Source organism: Cricetulus griseus, chromosome 3 (genome assembly GCF_003668045.3).
Source record: "Cricetulus griseus strain 17A/GY chromosome 3, alternate assembly CriGri-PICRH-1.0, whole genome shotgun sequence".
NCBI classification, from domain to species: domain Eukaryota; kingdom Metazoa; phylum Chordata; class Mammalia; order Rodentia; family Cricetidae; genus Cricetulus; species Cricetulus griseus.
In genome coordinates, this window is record NC_048596.1 from 113,588,202 (window position 1) to 113,608,335 (window position 20,134).

The window sequence follows — 20,134 nt, forward strand, 5'->3', positions numbered from 1 at the left end:
TATTGGTGTTGACCCTTCATTGAAGGTCTGTAACATCTAGAATGATTTTGTTCAATCTTGGGCTGTTGTTTTATTTATTCTATTTTTGTTTTTGTTTGAGCACTTTATGTTACTGCTCATTGCTTGCTATTAATCAGTTGAGGTCATTTGTATCCTCTTGGCTCAATTTTGGTAAATCATTTGTATGTAGAAACTTAACCATTGCTTCTAAATTTTTGCTTCTAAATTTTCAAATTTATCAGTGTATGCTTTCAGAATACTCCCAATAATCCTGTGAATTTCAGTTGTATCTGTTGTTCATTGCACCTTGAATTTTTTTAATTTAGCGCTCTCTCTCTCTCTCTCTCTCTCTCTCTCTCTCTCTCTCTCTGTTTTGCCAAAGGCTTACCAATCTTGTTAATCTTTTCAAGTAACCAATTTGTTTTTCATTGATCCTTGCATTAACATTTTAGTCTTCATTTCATGAATTTCAGCTATGATGTAAGTTTATCCACATGGGCCAGTTAGCTTTCCATCTCTGTAACAACATCTCAGATATTCAACTGCAAAAGAGGAACAATTCCTTTGGGTCATGGCTTTGGAGATTACAATCCAGGTTCAGTTGGTTCCATGCCATTTGTTTCTGTGGTGAGGAAGAACATTACAGGAGCATGTGACAAATCAAGATGCTCATCTCGTGGTGACCAGTGAGCAAAGGAAGAGGATGAGGCATATAGTGGAGTCCCACCATCCCCTTAGAAGTCACATCTCTAGTGGCCTAATCTCACACTATACACCACCTCTTAAATGTCTTGGATATGTTCTGATATCACCAAACTGAGGACAAAGTCATTAACACATGGGCTGTGGGGACACATTCTAGATCCAGATTGTACCCCCTGTTAATTGATGTGGCTGTAGCACCTAGGTATTTATTACTGTCATGCTATTTTCCAGTTTATGCCATGGGTGGTCAGGGGGCATTTAGGTTGACTTCCAGGTTTTTCTCATTAAAGATGGTTTTGCACACCTCACAATTTAAGAGACTTCTTCCTGATGGGTCTTAATCTTACTAATGTGTTCCAGTTTCTAAGTGGCATTTAAATACGTTGGTGCCTGAATTCCCATCTTCACAAATTCCAATTTAGTTGCTCTGGGCATCTGGACTTTTAAGTAAAATACTTCTAGATTATCAGATAGACATCTGAAAGTCAAAAACACTGCCCCAGAAACGGCTTCCTGGTCTGCATGTTCACTCCCGTCATGCAGACTCATAACATCCGTAATGGGTTAAGGTTGCACATTTCATAGCCTCTCGCAGATGGTATTGGTCCACTGCCCAGTGTGGAGTGCAGCTGAGTCATAGGGATGTTCCTTCATCTCCACCAGAGCCATGCCAAGTCATTTTTGAAAGTCAGGGTACAGTGTTTCCTCCTCCCCACAGTGGGTCAGAGTTATAGTTTGCCACACTTGATGTGTCTGACTTTGTGCAGTTTTATCTAAATATGAAATATTATGTCCACAGTCACTCAAGAGTTAAGTTTTCCAAACCACACAGGATGTTCAAGAGCTCTTTATTGTGCAATGTCTGCTCCTGGCCATGACCTACTCACCTTATAGATTTCTGTACTTTCTTTTTTTTCATAGTTATTCTTCATAAATTCTAGATGCTACTCCTTTATTTAGTATCTTTGTGTATACTCAACTCAGTTGCTATTTGCCAATGCCATGCCTCAGAGGTGTCCCCATTGACACAGTAGTCTCTAGTTAGGGAGGAGTCTTGTGAGATACAGTTAGAGCCATGCTGTGCCCCTGGATTCTCAAAGCAGCTTAAGAAAAATTGAGGCAAGGGGTAGATTGAGGAGACTAGGTGGTGCTTATTGTCCATGCCACATGCTGTCACCTTAGAGGCAACTTCTTTTCCTCTCAATATAAATCTCAGGTCTTTTATTTGAAATAAGATCATTTGACACATAAAGAATGTGTAAGAAGTATACAATGCAGTCTTTTAAAAATATTTTTATCCTATGTGCATGGATATTTTGCCAGAAGAGGAAATCAGATCTCCTGGACTAGACTTAGAGGTGGCTATGAATTGCCTTGTGGGTGCTGAGAATCAAACCCGGGTCTTCTGGAAGAGCAGCCAGTGTTCTTTACCATGGGGCCCGCTCTCCAGCCCCATATATAATATTCTAATCAGACCTCAAGGTGATCGATGTACCAGGCTCAGTACATTGCCTTGTAGGAAGAGATCCTGGATACCTGTACCACTGACCACACCCATTTGGGCATGGTCACAATTACGTAGAGGGGTAGGATAAAGACAGAGGACAAGAGGAGCTCGCTCTCTCCTGTGGGCCAGCCAGCTCTTGGAAACATCTGGAATCTTGGTGGCTTGGAGTGCCCGGGTGAGTTGTTTTCATCATTATTATTTATAATATACCATCAATAACCATATCTTGTGGACAGTTTGTGTTCCCTATCATTGCTTCTCGCTCAAAGAATACATATGACACTCTGCTTCCGAACCTTCAGCCATGAACAATGTGCCCAGGAGATTATGTTCTGATAAAAATTGACAATAAGCAGTGAAAAAAAAAATCAAAGTCCAAGTGTGATATGCACTATTAACAGAACCTTCTGAGAAGGGGGTGAGGCATCACATCTTTTGGCCCCAGAGCAGCAGAGCAGTGGCTTGACATGCGTGTGTGGAGTCTGTTACTTGGGTTAGCATTTCAGTCCCCAGCTGTGTGTCTCAGGGATGCTGTTTAATCTCTCTGTGGTGCTCTGACTTCCCTTGGCGAATAAGGATGTTTTGGTCCTACTTTGTACACTTCAGGTGAGGGTTCCGTAAGGCCAGAACATGCTGCTGCACTCTGGATACCAGCTGGTGACACCTGGAGAATCAGCATTTTTTTCTCCACTGAGAGGACGTTCCTCTCAAACGCAGATAGGAAACTTGTTAGCAATGTGTGGGTAAATAGCTCCACCTGCTCCTCAGGTTTAGAACCTTTACTCACACACAGTGGTGACTTCTATGCATAGTAGGGCTACCTGGGTTTTGTTTTTTAATTTTTGTTTCTTTAGTAAGAATTTTCTTTGCAAAAATTGTTTCACCTTCAGAACCACAGGGAGTGGTTTTACTTCTTATAAGTGTTGCCAGGTCCCTTTTAAAGACTGAGTGTTCTCACAGCAAAAACCCAAGGGCCTGAAGTCACCCAGGATGGTCTTGGGAATGAGAGCTGCTCAGCCTTTATGATTTAAAGGGGATCTCTAGTCTCTACCCCACCTCTTACACACACACACACACACACACACACACACACACACACACACACACGCACACACACGCACGCACCATCTACCACTTACTTTGTAAACTTGCTTGCCTCCTTCATACTCATGTGACATCAACTATTGCTTTGCTTTATGGCTTAACTTGAAGAGTTCGTGAGCCAGATTTCCAAATGTGAGCTGAATTCAGTTCCCAGCAGAAAGGCTATGTCCATTGGTGAAGAGTTCTGGAATATTTCAGAACCTGAGCCAAAATTATTTTGGACTATTTTTAGTCCCCTTAATAGCCATGCATTACCCATCATAGTTTCTGACTCCATATCCTTATAATGATCAGGTGAAGTCTTTTGAGCTGTATTAACATAGGAGAGCACTACATTTCATCAATCCAAAAGCTAAGAAAGTCATCACACAGCGTCTGACACCTGCAGCACAGATTTGCCCACTTTGCTATAACCCACCTCTTGAATGCTCTTGCCATTGCATTTGAAACACATTTGATGATGGTTTTGTTTGGCTCTATAACTATAAAACTTCATCATACTGTTTGCACATTGGAACATGGCATAGGAAACAACCTGATTCCATATTCTTGGGCCACGGTCACTTATATTTGCCTCAGGAACAAACTGCTTCATATCCCCTTTGATGTGAGTGTTGCATTCTGTATCAACATAGACCTCCTCAAGCAGTCACCAACCTAGGCAAGTCCTCGGAAATGCTTGATCTATTATGAATTCCCTAACATGTGAAGAACCGCAATTCCAAGAGGGAAAATGGGGGGAAGAAAGGAGGGAGAGGGGAAGTTACTGCAGCGTCCTAGAGCCCATTTTACTGATCACAGTCTGTAGATGGAGGATTTTTCACACTTCACCTGTATATTTGTCACTGAGGGCAGAGAACTCAGCCTTGCCACTGTGGAGGCCGAAAAGCCCTGGGAGCCTCACCTTGGATACCGAGATACAACTGGGTGCTTGACAGGAAAAGAATTTTAGGATGAGCCAGAGTGAAGCAAAGACAGCGATTTTATTGATTAGGGGAAAGGCTAGCCCACTTCCAAAGAGTCCAGTGCTGGTGTTGAGAGGAACCAACCTGAGTGCTTCAGAAACCTCCCTGTCAGTGCCCTGGGGCTTTTTCAGTTTCATTGTTCAAAGGAGGTAACACATAACAAAGGGTGAGGGAGGAAATTGTAGGTTGATTTATTTTTATCACAAAAAGGTTTTAAACAATTATTTTATTTACTTATTGTATGAGAGCGGGTATGGAGGTCAGAGGACAACTTGTAGAGTTAGTCATCTCCTTCCACCAGTGATTGAACTCAGGTCTCTGGGCTCGGCAACAGGTCCCCTTACCCGCTGAACCATCTTGCCAGTCCATAAGTAGTTTTTTGTTGTTGTTGTTGTTTTGCTTTCTTAAGTAAATCAAAGTGTAGGGTGATTTATGAGTGTCCTGGGCTTACATATGAGGAAGAATGTAAGAACATGGATAGATACACCATTAGAAATTGAAGTATTTTTTGCTGTACATAGGCTATACAAAGAGGTTAGAACATGGTTCACTAGCTGTGTTAGCAGTCCTGTGGGGGATATTTTAGGGAACAGTGCCTGTGTAGAGTGTTCTCTAGCCAGCAAGCTGCATAAGCCAGACCTACACAGGTGGGCGACGTACCCTTTTCTTTTCTCATGTCCCCGTCACCTTTCTGTGTCACTCTAGTTCGTCAGTCTGGAATGCAGATCAGGCTGTAGCAAATCCTGATCTTACTTTAAAGGCGTTCTTGGACCCACTGGTGTCTTACTGTCCACGTGAATTCTGATACTGCCCAGGAGTAGAGTTCTTAGAGTGAATTCCGGCCAGCAGCAGCCACTGCTTCACTGGAACTTGAGAATTCAGAAGGCAGATTCTTGGTTTCACTCCAGGCCCATTGATGGAGACAGTCTGGGCTGGGCAGGGTGTGTGGCTCAGGGGTGGAATGTATCTGTTTCAACAGCCTGCCTGCTGATCTCATTTCATCCACAGTAAATCTGGGAACCACTAAACCAGATTATTTTCTATTTAATTACAAATAGGACTCTCCTGAGCGCTGGGTTCTTGAAAGTCTCTGGGAATGTTCTTAGAAAGAAAGATACACTGTCTTCTGGTCACAGAAAAAGGAACCAGAAGAACTGGTTTCCTTTATTAGTTTGAATTATTTACTCTCTGACAATCTTAAATGTGTAAATATACATTCTGGTAATACTTGTCACTCAGCCCTCTCTTATTGCCCTTCCTGAGCCAAGCCTCTTTGTATCTTTTTGCTTTGTTTACGGTTTGTGGTGTCTGGCCAGGGTGTGGAGTTATCCATGGGAGTACAGGTAACTCACCAGGGGTAACACCTCTGAAGACAATGATGGACTCTTCCTGTCTCAGAAGCCATCAATTGCCAATAGCTCTCTGGAGGGGAGCTGGACCCTATGAGCCCCTTTCCTGTCCATAAGAGAATATTGACAGGTTCAGTTTTGTGCAGGTTCTGTGCCAGTAGCTTCAGCTGTTGCAAGCACATGAGTGCAATGGCCATGTCATGCTCAGAAAATAGGGTTCCAGGCCATCCTTCCAGTGATCTGGCTTTTACATTATTTTTTCACTGCAGTTGGAATTTCTTCTGCTCTAGCCCCATATTGGAATACCAAAATGTTATTGGTGGTTGTTTTACTCTTTGGCTCTTTGTGTTCTTGGGATGGGGGGCTGCCACCCTGCTCCAAAATAAATCATGCACAGAGACTTATTCTTACTTACAAACGCCCAACCTTAGCTCAGCTTGTTTCTTGCCAGCTTTTCTTAAATTAACCTGTCTACCTCTCTGAGCTTTTATCTGTCTCTTACTTCTGTAAATCTTATTTTCACTATTACTCTGTGGCTGGCTGTATAGCTGGGTAGCTGGCCCTGAAGTCCTCCTCCTTCCTCTCTAGTTTCTTTCTATTTCCCATCTATCTATCTATCTATCTATCTATCTATCTATCTATCTATCTATCTTCCTATTTATTCTTTTTGCCTAAAGGCCCCACCTATCCTTTCTCTTGCCTTACCATTGGCTGTTCAGCTCTTTATTAGACCATCAGGTGTTTTAGACAGGCAAAGATTCACCACTTTACAGAATTAAACAAATGCAACATTTAAAAAATGCAACACATCTCTGCATCATTAAAACAAATGTTTCACTGCATAAACAAATGCAACACAGCTTAAAATAGTATTCTACAACACTTCCCCCTCTTCAGTGATATTCCCTGAGCCTTGGCAGGGGTGATAGGAATATTCCATTGAGGACACAGCACTCAAAGTACTTATTCTTAGCACCTTGACCAGCCATGAGTTAACCACCATCATCAGGAAAAGAAATGACAAGATACTGGTGTAGATTAGGGGGGGATGGCAGGGGGAGAAGGACCCTTATAAACTATTTGTGGGAGAGTAAATTGGTGCAGGCACTAAGAAATTGAGTCTGGAGGCTTCTCAAAAAAACAGAAACATGGGGGCTAGAGAGGTTAAAAGCGCTTACTGCTCTTGCAGAGGACCCAGGTTTGGCACCAACCTGGTGGTTCACACACACCTTAACTCCACTTTGAGTGTCTTGTGACAGCTTCCCTCAGTAGAGAGATTCCTGGAAGCCAGCCTGTGAGCTGCATCACACCCTCCATGTTTCCTAAGGTCTGTTCTTTCTTTCTTTCTTTCTTTCTTTCTTTCTTTCTTTCTTTCTTTCTTTCTTTTTTTTTTTTAAAGATTTTATTTATTTAGTATACAGTCTTCTGCCCACATGCCAGCAGAGGGTACCAGATCTCATTCAAGGTGGTTGTGAGCCACCATGTGGTTGCCGGGAATTGAACTCAGGACCTCTGGAAGAACAGTCAATGCTCTTAACCGCTGAGCCATCTCTGCAGCCCCCAAGGTCTGTTATTTCTAAGCAGCCTCTGTGCTGAGAGGTTGAGTATGAATGAACTCCCCAAGTCTGCATACAAGTCCAGCAGTTTGCTGCTGTGCTTAATCCTTCCCTTGTTTTTGCTCCAGATGTACCAAGTGGCCTTTTCATAGAATTCCCAATGCAAACAGTTGGGTTCAGTCCACTGGGGACAGCTTGAGACTCCCAGGGATTGACAAGTGTGGGCCATTCAGGTGAGAAACTGCAGCTGTTCTCATTCATCAACGCACCGTGCCTATGCTTGTCTGAGGGCTGCAGGCTGTCAGTCTAACTCCATTGTTTATCTACATAGTATTCATTTTAGGACAGTCAGGGGAAGGAAGTTTCCCAAGATCTGAGATTGATCTGCCGACAGTTAAACAACACCTGTTCTCTTGAAAATGAACCTTTTTATGGGGTGGTGGTGGTGGTGGTGGTGGTGGTGGTGGTGGTGGTGGTGTGTGTGTGTGTGTGTGTGTGTGTGTCTGTCTGTCTGTCTGTCTGTCTGTCTGTCTGTCTGTCTGTCTGTCTGTGTGTCTCTCTGTGTGTACATGCATATACACCTGCGTGTGGAGTTGCCAGAAGTTGATGTCAACTTTCTTCTTCAGTCATTTCTCTCTCTCTTTTTCATTTGAGACAGGGTCTTTTTCACTAAACCTGGAGCTCACTGACTGGCTTGACTAGCTGGCCAGTAAGTCCCAGGATTCCTCCAGTCTTCATCTCCTGCTCTGCACTGAGGTGACAGGCATGCACTGCTGTGGCCAGCTTTTTATGTGGCTGCTGGGGATACAAGCTCATACCCTTATGCTTGCCTGACAATCATGTTACCAGCTTAGCAGTCTCTCTAGCCATTCTAGAGCATACTCTCTTTGCTTTAAAAAAAAAAGAAAGAAAGAAACAGGGCTCCATGACACCTAAAATCAAACATGATGCTGTATCAGCTGTGAAATCATGAGGGGGTGTAAGCACCAGCTCAGGGCATGTCCACAGCTACTTCTTCATTCTGCAAGAATGACAAGGCACATCTAACTGTAGTCTGCTTTCCACACTGAGACTTTCTCTTTGGGAGGATTGTATGAATCCCAGTGGAGAAATGATGTTTGTTTATGTGTCAATTGACGTAGCATCTACTTGGGCCATCCTTGTGCTGGTCGGTGGTCAGAGATGGGGTATGATGGGTCATTGTTCAAGCTCACAGCTGAGAGGAGGAGATGGATGAGACCTCCATGTACACACGCACACCTCTACTATTCTATAGAGAACATTTGCACAGGACACCACTGAGGCAGCACAGACAAAAGGGAAAAGTAATGAGGTGTGACAAGAGAAAGGAGTCTTTCACCCTGGAGTCTGACTGAGATCTCTTCCCAACTGCGAGTCAAGAATTCCAGCACAAATGATAAAATTTACTTTGAAGAATACTTACGTGGAGATAGTATCCCTTCTCTATAGAGATATTTTCAACCAAGAATGGTAAAGTTGTAATGCACCATGCTTCAGGTCTACATACACACAGACTTACTCTATTCCTAGCACCAAATCAGCAGTTTTCCAGGAATTTTACTAACAAGATTATACATTTTTGTTCACAGTAAAAACATCTTAACTTCTCCTGTAACTCTCATGACCGAAAGATTTTTACCTTATCAGCTGTCTGATCATCCAATGAACCCCAGGAGCATCCTAGGGTATCCTTTGGCACCCTTTAGCCATGCTTTGAGAAGCCACAAAAGTCAGAGATATATCTATCATTACCGTTCAACTCTCCCTGGGGAAGCCAACACCCACACTTGGCTCTGCCTTGTCTTTTCTCTGAGTGCCTCTCTTTCTGTAACTTCCCTGTTAAAATCTCCACCCAATAAACTCCAGTTCTGCTTCGTACTGGGCCATTCTGAAATTCTTCTCTGCTGTGAAGTCAAGAATCCCAGCTTCCCCTGAGTGAAGGTCTCTGAAAATGACTTATCAAGCTGCTACTGGTGGCAGTGTGGAACTGTGTCCCCATCTTGTGCCCTGCAGCCACCAACACCTTGTAAACTCAGGGTAGGGAAGATTAGAATATTTCTCTAAATGATGGTGACATTTGAGGTAAGTGTTGAGAGTGGCTTTATGCTTACCAGGCCTCCCTACTCCCCCAAAGGGACTAGAAACTGCCTTTTTTTGTGGTGTTTCTAAATGTTTCTGAAATGTTAACTCAGAGATGCCAACCAGACATACACTGGCCTGCAGCATGAGACCAGAAATGCAAATGAACTATCTGACATGTGAATAAGAGCAAATATATCCAAATATCCAAGATACATTCTGTTAGACTGTATCTACTTTCCAAAAATGGTTTTTGATACAGTAGATGATAGTAGCAAATACACCTGGAGTACCTACTGTCCTAGGCACAGCCATTGATAAAGTGATGGTATTTTTGAGCCCTTGGCACTCATATTTCAGGCATAGAGAGAGAGCAGGTAATAAAGGAAGCTACAGCAAGATAAGGGGATGCACAAGAGAGTGTCAGTGACGTTACTGTAGAGAGATAGGAAGTCCTTTCTGAGAAGGTAATTCTTGAGCAGAGTCCTGGTTCATGAGGGAAGGGCACTTTAGGCAAGAGGAACAGCACAGACATGGAAACTTGGCGTAACTTCGTGGGTGCTTTTTTTAGGACTTGACTGCACAGAACTCATTCTGAATGAGCATAGCACACAGTGCTGATGGCAGAGTCCCAGCGGTGACTACTCATGGGTCACAGTAATGCATCTGGAGTTTCAGGTGAATGGGAAGTAGTTTGCTGGATTGTGAGTGGGTTCACGCTCTGCCTTCTGTCTTGGAACATAAGCACTGGCTGTACTTTTATGCTTCCATGCTTCCTGACATTCCAAGAGACTGTCTATCATCATGGGGCCCAGCACAGTGCAGCTATCTGGTTATGTCTGCCCATGCTAGGTGACTGACAAATGTTCTGTGCAGTCAAGTCCTAAACCAGCCTATGGGGACCAGGCAGCTTGCATCTCAACTGGATGGGCAAGAGAATCAAAGAGGGTGGAAGTCCTGGCAGAACGTCCTATTTTTCTACCAAGTTGAAACGAGTTTAAAACTAACCAAACACACAAGAATGGCAAGTGTTAGGATGCAGAGAAAGGGGTCGTGATTGGAGCAGAACTGGGTGGAAAGCTGCGTATAGGTAAAAGCACCCACGAAGTTACGCCAAATAGTGGACGAGTCATGCAAAGCTGTTCAAAGCCAAATCTAGAATGCTGACAGCAGCAATCAGATGTTGATCGCATAAAGCGTATCCCTATCAGGAAATGGCATACCACCTCCAAATAATTTTGAAAGACATTTTAGACATGGGGAACCCGCATGGCTATTGTTAATAGGAAAAATTATTGTGTATGATATGAAATTTGGCATTTAAAAGGTACTTAAGGTTTTAAGTGGATTAGGAATTCACATTGCTCAAAAAGAAAAAAAAATAAAGGAAAAGGTGAAGGAACAATTGGTTTCCCGTTGTGTGGCTGTTTAATAAGGGAATAAACACAGAGGTATGTTCCTGTAATCCCAGCTAATTGGGAGGCTGAGGGAGGAGGATTGCAAATTCAAGACCAGCCCAGGCTGCATAGTGAAGCCATATCTTAAAAAGAAAAAAATATTTTATTAGATTTATTTTTTATTATTTGTAGTGTGTGTGTGTGTGTGTGTGTGTGTGTGTGTGTGTGTGTGTGTGTGTGTGTGTAACCTTTCCCACTCCCTAAACTATCAATAGTACCACCAAGAAATCAGGCCAGACTCAGCAGATAATGGAGCTAACCACCAAGCCTGAGGATCTGAGTTCAATCCCCAGGACCCACATGGCAGAAAGAGATACTCCCAAAAGTTGTCCTTTGTCCTCTACATATGTGCATGGCACATATACACATGCCCACAAACCTCAAAACATAAATGTCTAAAAATTTGAAAAAGAAACAGTAATTGCACAGCATTATGAATATTCTAAATACTGCTGGCACACATGGAAGAAATCATGTTATTAGCTTCTTATGCACCATCTAGGTCATTTATCTCACAAAACAAATGGGAATTTGCAAATGACATTTCCTTCCCTGTGTCTGCACAGCTGGAAGTACTCATTGCTGTACATTTTAGTTTTTCATTTTATCTAAAGCCATTTACTAACATAATTATTATGGGGCTAGATAGATGGCTGAGTGGTTGAGACTATATACTTCTCTTCCAGGGCACTGCAGTTCAGGTCCCCATACCCAAGTCAGGCAGTTCACAACTCTCTATGACTCCAGCTCCAAGGAACCTGACATCCTTTTCTGGACTCCGGGGGTACCTACTTTTATGTGCATTTATTCACAGACACATAACACAGTTAAGAATAAATCTAATAAAATAACAATTACCTTTTCTAGGTCCCTCTTTCTTTCTCTTTATCTCTCTCTTTCTTTCCTAGATATTGTTTTACTATGCAGCCTGGGCTAGTCTTAAACTTGCAAACCTCCTCCCTTAGTCAAGGAGCAGGAATTACAGGCATGTATTTCTGTGCCCCCCTCCAAAGCTACACAATACTCTATCCTGTGAATTAACATCCTTAACAAACTCCAGTCATAAACGTTAAGCTTTGCTGCAATTGTTAGAAATAGAGCTGCAGGAGCGGGGATACGGCTCAGTCAAGCTCTTACTTGCCATGCAAGCACGAGGGCTTGGGTTTGAATCTTCAAAAGATACTTAAACCTAGTTGCAGTAGTGTGCACATCTGTAGTAGCAGACAGTGAGAGGACAGAGAGGTGGAGGCAGGCAATTCCTTAGGAGCTCATGGTCCAGGAAAGCCTGATGTATACAGGATGGAGAAGACCCTGACTGAAACAAATAGAGGGCAAGGACTGATACCAGAGGGTGTCCTCTGACCTCCATCCTCACACTGTGGGTGCATGCACTTACACACTCATACATACCACACACACACACACACACACACACACACACACACACACACACAGAGAGAGAGAGAGAAGAGAGAGAGAGAGAGAGAGAAGAGAGAGAGAGAGAAGAGAGAGAGAGAGAGAGAGAGAGAGAGAGAGAGAGAGAGAGAAGGCTATAGTGTAAATCTGGTGTTAATCATTTCCACATCATATCTGTAGGACAAATTCCTGAAGATGGAATTACTGAGTGAAATGCTATGTACATTTCACAAGCCTTGTCAAACTGTCCTCACATGTCAAGGACACAGGCTCACATCAACAAGGAATTCGAGGAGCTCCTCCCTACCCTCCCTTGCCTAGCACCAGCAAAGGCACTATCACATTTTTGATCTTTTTGCTAACCCGATTAATTTGCATTTCTTTTTTAATGGAAAAAGTGGATCATCTTTCCAAGTGTTTAGGTCTCCTCTTTTTAAAAATATCTTTAAAACGTGTGTGTGTGTGTGTGTGTGTGTGTGTGTGTGTGTGTGTGTGTGTGCATGAGCACACATGCATGCTACAACATGCATGTGGAAGCCAGAGGATGACTTGGGGGAGTTGGTTCTCTCCTTCTACCAACTCTTGATGGCAGATACCTTTACCTGCTGACCCAACTATACTGCATTCACATTGTCTTTTTTGTTTTTGTTTGTTTGCTTGTTTTGAGACAGGGTTTCTCTATATAACAGCCTTGGCAGTCCTGGAACTCACTCTGTAGATTAGGCTGGCCTTGAACTCTGCCTCATGAGTGTTGAGATTAAAGGTATGCACCATCACTGGTGACTCACATTGTCTTTCTAAGAAACATTTATGTTTCTAAGAAACATTTATGAATGCTCATTCATTCATTCATAACCACTTATGCTGGGACTCTCTGCTGGATGATGTAGGAGTAGCAGGTAGATATGTGCATTCAAGAGACATAGCCCAGGACATGTGCTGTAGTGGAGAAGGATTTTGAGGGCCATTTGTTAAATGCTTATCTACATTTATGTATTTCTCTACCTCTCCATGCAACATACATGGGCAAATGTTTGGTTATATACTGAAACTTCCAGAGATATTTCCCCTCTTCGTGTTTCAATTTATTTATTTATTATTATTTGTGTATTAATAAATATTATTTATTTCAAGCTTTTGTTTTGCTCTTTGCTTGTTTGAGACAAGGCCTCACGTAGTCAAGCTGATCTCAAACTCCCTGTCTTACTTAGGCTGCTTTGCTGTGATAAAGAGCATGACCAAAAAGCAACTTGGGGAGGAAAGGGTTTATTTGACTTCCTGATCACAATCCATTATGAATGGAAGTCAGGGCAGGAACTCAAGGCAGCAACCTAGAAATAAGAACTGAAGCAGAAACCTTGAAGGAACCTGGCTTCAGGATGCAGACCCCAGAATTTCGTTTCTCTGATGGCAGCTTCAGGCTCTGTGTCCAAGGGCGACCTCTGTTGGTGAGATTTAAATTTGCTCTTTTCTGCCCCATGAGTTTTTTTTTCAGGCTGTGGAGCTGAGGCTCACTGTTTTGTTTGTCGGCTAGAATTCTTGAGATTTACAGGCAACTCACCTAGCCTCATTATGCCTCTCATTTCTAATTGTCTTCTCAGTCCCCAGTCAGTCCCAGGAATCCAGGACTAGAGGCTTGGAGAAGGGAGCCACAGTTGTGGCCAGCCCTTCAAGCTTCAAACAGACATGCTTAGAAAAGGCTTTGGTGGTGGGTGGGTGGAGTGAGGTGACCTTTGTTTTAAGGGACAGATGTGGAATACGGCTAGTTGACTGATGAAAAACTGCTAGATTCAGGCAGTTCGTGGACAGAGGGCAGGCAGGATGTCACAACACGCAGGATGTCACAACACACAGGATGTCACAACATACAGGATGAGGTCTAGAGGTTGCATATCTCAGGGAGGTGATGGGAACTTATCACACAGGGTGTGGAGGGTGGGTGTGATCCGTACCCCTGGCCAAGACAACCACCCTTCCCTCTGGGGCATCTTGGCAAGAACTAGAAAGCTAACAGTTCATTTTGTAGCTAGCCCCCCATCTCTGCACTTATAAGTCCTTGGATTTATAGAAGTGTGGTTAGGAAATCCATCAGGTTCGCATTGTCAGTATTCACCCAAAAAGAATTACCCATCATCTCCTGTCTGTCACAGAGGACTGAGTAGAAGTGCTGAGTGGATGTGGCTGGATAGTCTGGTTTTAGACTTACAGAGCCTGTCTGTAATTCATCAGCATTTTCCCCCACCCCAGGCATTGGCCAACAATAAAGAAAACTGGATACCAGAGGCATGAGCTGGGCACTTTGGATCTTGGAGAAAGCATGACAAAGCACTTCCCAGAGCTCATCCTTTAAACAGGAGATGTCTCTTCATTTCTCAGAGGCCTGTGGAAATGAGCTCGTCCCATGCTCCGCTGGTTGGAAAGGGGGAGTCTCACACATGGCTCCAGTGAGGCTGATCCAAACACACCCTTCTCCACTGCACACATGTCGCTTAGCTAGCCTGTGCCCCAGTGTTTGTGGGTCTAGGGAATGGGGCACCTTAAGAAAGGGATGCAGTGAGTACTCACAACATGAGGACTGGATGCCCACTTAGCAAGAGGGCTCATTCCGGTTCCACCCTGCTAGAAAGGAAGGACCAAGAAAGGAAGCCTGCCACAGAACCCAGTCCTTGGTGTACTTAGATGTCAAGGTCAGTCTGAGACTCTTGATCACTGTTTCCATCTTTCTAGAAAAGGTTTGGAGATGTGCTTCCCTGGTTCCAACAATTGCCCGAAAGCTTCTGCCCAGAGGACATAGGCAAAGACTTCCGAAGTCTCTACCATAGACTTAAGTCCTAAAACTGGAGAGCACTGGCTAGAGTGAAGCCCCTCCTACATAGTGGTCCTCACAGGACATTGGCAGGCAGGAAGAAAGAATGTATATATTCAGACTCCCACTAACCAGAGGAGAGAGCGCTGAGTTCCAAAGTTCCAAAGGGAGGCAGAATGTAAGAATTGCAATCAAAGCCCTCATCTTAAAAGTAAAATGAAAAGAAGAAAATCCCCAAACACCTTCCGCCCCCTTGCCAGGCTTGGAGTGGGTAAGTGGCAGATGCTCCAGGCACCCAGTGTTGTAGAGATGCCATAATCTGTAGGAGCTGACTCCTGTGGCAGGAAATAGCTCACCGGTGGTACCTTCTTGATTTGACCCTTGAGAACATGGTCCTGTACTGGCACCGGGGTTCAGCGTCCCACTGCCCTAGATGCAGGACAGCAAGCACTCGCTGTGAATTAGTGCCCATAGCCTCCAATCTCACTGAAATCCTCTTCCCCAGGCTCTTGTCCATGGTCAAGTAACTAGCATGTGCAGAAAACTGGCACGTGTGAAGTCACTCCACCTACCTTTCTTCTGGGACGTGTGCGTGTGCGTGTGCGTGTGCGTGTGTGTGTGTGTGTGTGTGTGTGTGTGTGTGTGTGTGTGTGTATGCATGTCAAGCTGCCTGGGGTGTCCCCCCTCAGGAGCTGCCCATTTTTTTTGTTTTATTATTTTCCTGTTTTTATTTTTATTTAATTTTTTTCTTTGAGACAGGGTGTCTCTCTTTTACCTGGAACTTGCCAAGAAGGCTAGGTTGGGTCAGTAAGGCCCTGTCTCCACCTCCTATACGCTGGGATTACAAACCAGCGCCATCACGCAAGGCCTTTTTACATCGATTCTGGGAATTGAACTCTCTTTTTCAAGCCTGTAAGCACTTTAGTGACTGACCATCTCCTTAGCCAATGAACCTTCTTTCAAAACAAGGTCTCTGACTGCAAGAGGGTGCATCTAGACCCAGGAGACTATGGATTCTGTTGATATGTCCGCTTACAAAAACGGGGAGGGGTTTGAAATCTAATAGCCGGAATGTGGAAGTCGCAGGCCTTTCTTCTCTCTGGCCTGCTTGTCCCTTGGGGAGGCCACTGGGTGTAAGGCGCACTTCCATAGCTACAGCCCTCCGAGGTCGGCCGCGCTCGTCCTGGGCTCCAGCGCCCTCACCTGGTGGCCGCAGCATGTCCCGGAGGCTGCTCTCGGGCTTGGGTCTGCGGCTTCCCGAGCTGCCGCCAGAGCCCGCCCGGGTCCGGCCCCGCAGGCGGCCCACCTCGGTGAGTGGGAGGACGCTGCCCCGAGACGGGGAGGGGGGAGAGGGGGGGCACGGGATGAGTGCGGGCGCCGGGGGCTCTGGATGGGGAGGAGTCAGCCCCGGAAGGCGGCTATAAAAAGCGGCAGCTCTGGCTGGCAGCTCCGAGCTAGCAGCTAGCAGCTAGCAGCTAGTAAGCCAGTGAGCGCGCGGAGGCGAGAGAGGAGCGCCTGCCGCGCAGAGTGGCCGTGGTCTGGTGCTGGGGGAACACTGTGCTGAGTGAGGCCGGATCTGCAGCCCACTTCCAGGGAGCTCTCCTCCGGTTGGCTCACGCTCAGGAGCTCGACGCGTGGGATCAGATACTAGACTCCGGGATGCTGCACTCCAGGTCCCCGAGGCGTGGCACTGTCTCGGGCATCAACCGGAGGTAAGGGGACCGCGGAGGTAAGAGGACCCGGGCTGGGGCTCGAGGGCTGCATGGATTTAGCCTTGGAGGGGAGAGGACAGTCGGAATCCCGCGCCTCCCCTCAGTTTAGGGAAAACGTTGCTTTCCGTCTGTCTGTCTGTTTGTCCAGCCTGTTCTATGCTGTTTGTCTGTCCTCCTGCCTGCCCGTGTGTGTGTATGTCTGCCTGCCTGCTAGTCTGTTTGTCCATACTTGTGTTAGTGGGCATATGGCCCCGTTACCATCTTCTGTGGATATCTCTGAGATCTTTACAAGCGGCAGGTGTTGGGGACACAAACGCATTCGACGGGAGGCAGGTCTCTGCTTTGCTTAGGTGAATAGCACTAGATGCTCACATAAACAACAGTGTCTCACTGAAGAGGGATGGCCCCGAAGCAGGTCTCGGAAGGAGCCCGGTGCAGTGAGCGAGCTTACCCTGTGACTAGTGATCGTGAGCCTCCAAGTCTGCACCTGGTCGCTGCCTCTGCTTTGGCAAGGTCTTCTGGGTTCCCTCGTCAGCCTCTGCCGTCCCAGCGATGCGCTGGTACAGTGCGATCGGAGATGATCTGATGTTAGACGACCTCGGTGGTCCCTGCTGGTACTTAAGCAAACACTAAGCCTGGCAGCGCTGCAGGAATGTTTGTTGGCCCCTGGCAACGGACCGTCATCTGCAAGAAGGGTCACACTAGATTGACAGAAAAACCAAGATCTCAGCAGGGCATAAACCTGAGTCGTGCACCGTTCTCCTGTTTGCCGCTCTGGGAACCAGGTCCGGGGAGATTTCGGGATGAACCCAGGAGAATGCGTGTGTTCTTGACAAGAAGGGAGGTGAACCCGTGTTCCCCAAGAGTTGGACATTCCACCAGCGCCAGGTCTGAGTGAGGTTCTCAGTCCTGCTCGGAGCAGCCAACCCTGCCCACAGGTAAGAATTCCCTTTTAAAGCCAAGCTTTTGATGTGAGAGCCACGGCCTGGCTGAAGCCCTGTTCAGTAGACAGTGAGCCAGGGAGTAGTCTCCGTGTCAGCGGTCTGGAGAGGGACCCCAGGCGCGCCCGCGGGACAGGCGGCTCTGCGTGCCAAGGCGCGGCGCCACCATGGACAGCTCCCAGCTACTTCCGCCACTCGGGGCCTGTGGCGGTGAGTCTGGAGTAGTCAGGCACCTCCTTCAACGAATCAGGTGTTGAGACTGGGAAGGGAGAAAGGGACTAAAAGTCCTGGGGACCTAGGTGTTCTTTCTGGAGACACTAACCACCGAGGAAGGGGCCTACGCTGCCAGGGGCTGGCTGTGGTTTTCTACCAGGTCCCAGCAGAGCTTGCATCTGATTGTGTGTAGCCTCTTAATGTCACTTTAGTTTCACGTGGCACCATGGAGATCCCTCAGAGGTGTGACAGGTGTGCAACCTTTGTTATATGATCCAGACAGTGAGATAAAGGTGTATGTAATTAGGTATAGAACTAGATTGCTTTCAGTGTAGAGTTTAAGATCATTTTGGGGAACAATTTAATAAATAAGGCAATGAATCAGTATTTTAGTTTCACAGTTTATGACAGAATGAAGAAGAAACCACATCAGACAAAATTACAAGGAAGTGTCTGAGTGGGTGTGCAAAATCAGCTGTACTCCTCTTGATCCTAACAGTGTCCTCTAAAGAAAGACTCTGGAGGAGGCTTCCAAGGGCTCTGCTTAGCCCACAAGATGATGGTTCAAACGGATTACTTGGGAATGGGGTGAGGGGTTGTCTCCTATACAGAATGGACTCTTCTTGTCAACACCACCTATACCAGTGGTTCTCAACCTTCCTAATGCTGCAACTCCTTAATGCAGTTCCTCAGGTTGTGGTGACCTCCAGCCATAGAATTATTTTCATTGCTACTTCATGAGTGTAATTTTGCTACTGTTATGAATCATAATGTAAATACCTATGTTTTCTGATAGAATTTGGGGATTGTGACACATGGGTTGAGAACCACTGACGTGTACCAAAACACAGAAGTGTGTGTTCCTTTATTTTAAAAATTATAAGAAGTCAGAAGGTCTTTTCTGCATGTGATGGAAGCATATGTATAATAAATAATAAAAAAGAGAGAGCGGGAGAGAAATATGTGACCAAGGGAAAGTCAACTAAACTTATGTCTGCTTCCTCATCTGTAGCTGGGGGCAAGTGGGATCTATCAGTAAGTGGCTAGGGTAATCACTGGCATAAAGCAAAGCATTAAGTCCAGTGCTGAGCAGAGAGAACTCCCAAAATGGTACTGGTTACAAGTGCATTTCAAAGTGCTATGCATTTTTCTGAACTATGTTTACCAGCTCAGTGTCCTCTTTCTTAACCCAGTAACTGGTTGGGAGTGATTCCATTGCCATTTATTGTCACATTTGACAACTCACTGATGGAAATGAAAGTACTGAGGAAAGATAAGTTGAAGGATTTTTTTTTATGAGTGAAGGATTTTTTTTAATGAGAGACCAATCAGTTCATTGTTTCTCCACCTGTCCAACTTGGGGAAAATTTTTTTTAAAGAAGTAATTTTCATACACAGAGAAACCCTGTCTCGAAAAACCAAAAAAAAAAAAAAAAGTCATTTTCAGCACATCCCTTTAGCCCTTTGATCTACATAATCATTTCTTCCTGCACTTTTTCTTGCCCCACCTGCTAAGGAGCACCACTATCTTGCTGAGGGACGACACCCTTGGGGGACAGGCATGGAGGGTCTCTAGGCCTTTTGTTTCTAGATAAAGCTCTGCTTAGCTACAGAGGAAAGACATTGGTCTTACCAAACCCAGAGTGGTCACGTCATACATACACTCTCTTACATGCTTGCATTTTGCTCAGAAATGATAACCTGGTCAAGACACTTTGCTCACGATATTTTGGCCCTCACTGGATTTGGAGGTCCCCTTAAGTTTCTTCATCTTGGGTTTTGTCTGGTAGAAAGCACTAGCATGTGACATGCCACAGAAATTTGGATAATGGAGCTACAAGCACACAGTATCGTAGGAAGATCTCCCCCAGAGTGTGCACGCACATGTGCCTATTTCTGCAAGTTTCCCATTCTAGTGTGCTCAGACTTTCCTTCATTCCCTCTCTCAGTAGATCAGACGGGATCTTTGCTTCTGCCACTTGAAAGGAAAATGGAGTTCACGAGCAGCCTACAGATGCCGGGAGTCTTTCTGTGACTTTCATCCACTGATGATGTGACTACAAAAGAAGGATGTGGGTCCCCACTTTACCCTGAAGTCTGGGCTGCCTTCTCAGCACTACAGACTCCAGTCTCCAGTGTCCCTGTAGCTTCCAGGTAAGAAAATGACTGAACCATGGAACACTCCTGGGAGGCAAGGCCAATGAGGGGAGAAAGTGGCCTGCGTGGAAAAAAGGAACTCATCATTGGTTCTGTAGTATTCTGTCTGTGGCAGCTGTGTTTGAGTTTTTGAGACAGACAGATCA

General features: G+C 45.2%; 1 protein-coding gene across 1 annotated transcript in view; it reads left to right on the top strand.

The window, feature by feature from the left end:
• Positions 1 to 16,373: 16,373 nt before the first annotated feature.
• Positions 16,374 to 20,134, top strand: part of Cemip (cell migration inducing hyaluronidase 1) — a 151,555-nt gene continuing 147,794 nt past the window's right edge. The window contains exon 1 of the mRNA XM_027407566.2: positions 16,374 to 16,677. Within this exon, the coding sequence (XP_027263367.1) occupies positions 16,625 to 16,677 (53 nt within the window). The 5' untranslated portion in view covers positions 16,374 to 16,624. The remainder of the gene's footprint in view (positions 16,678 to 20,134) is intronic.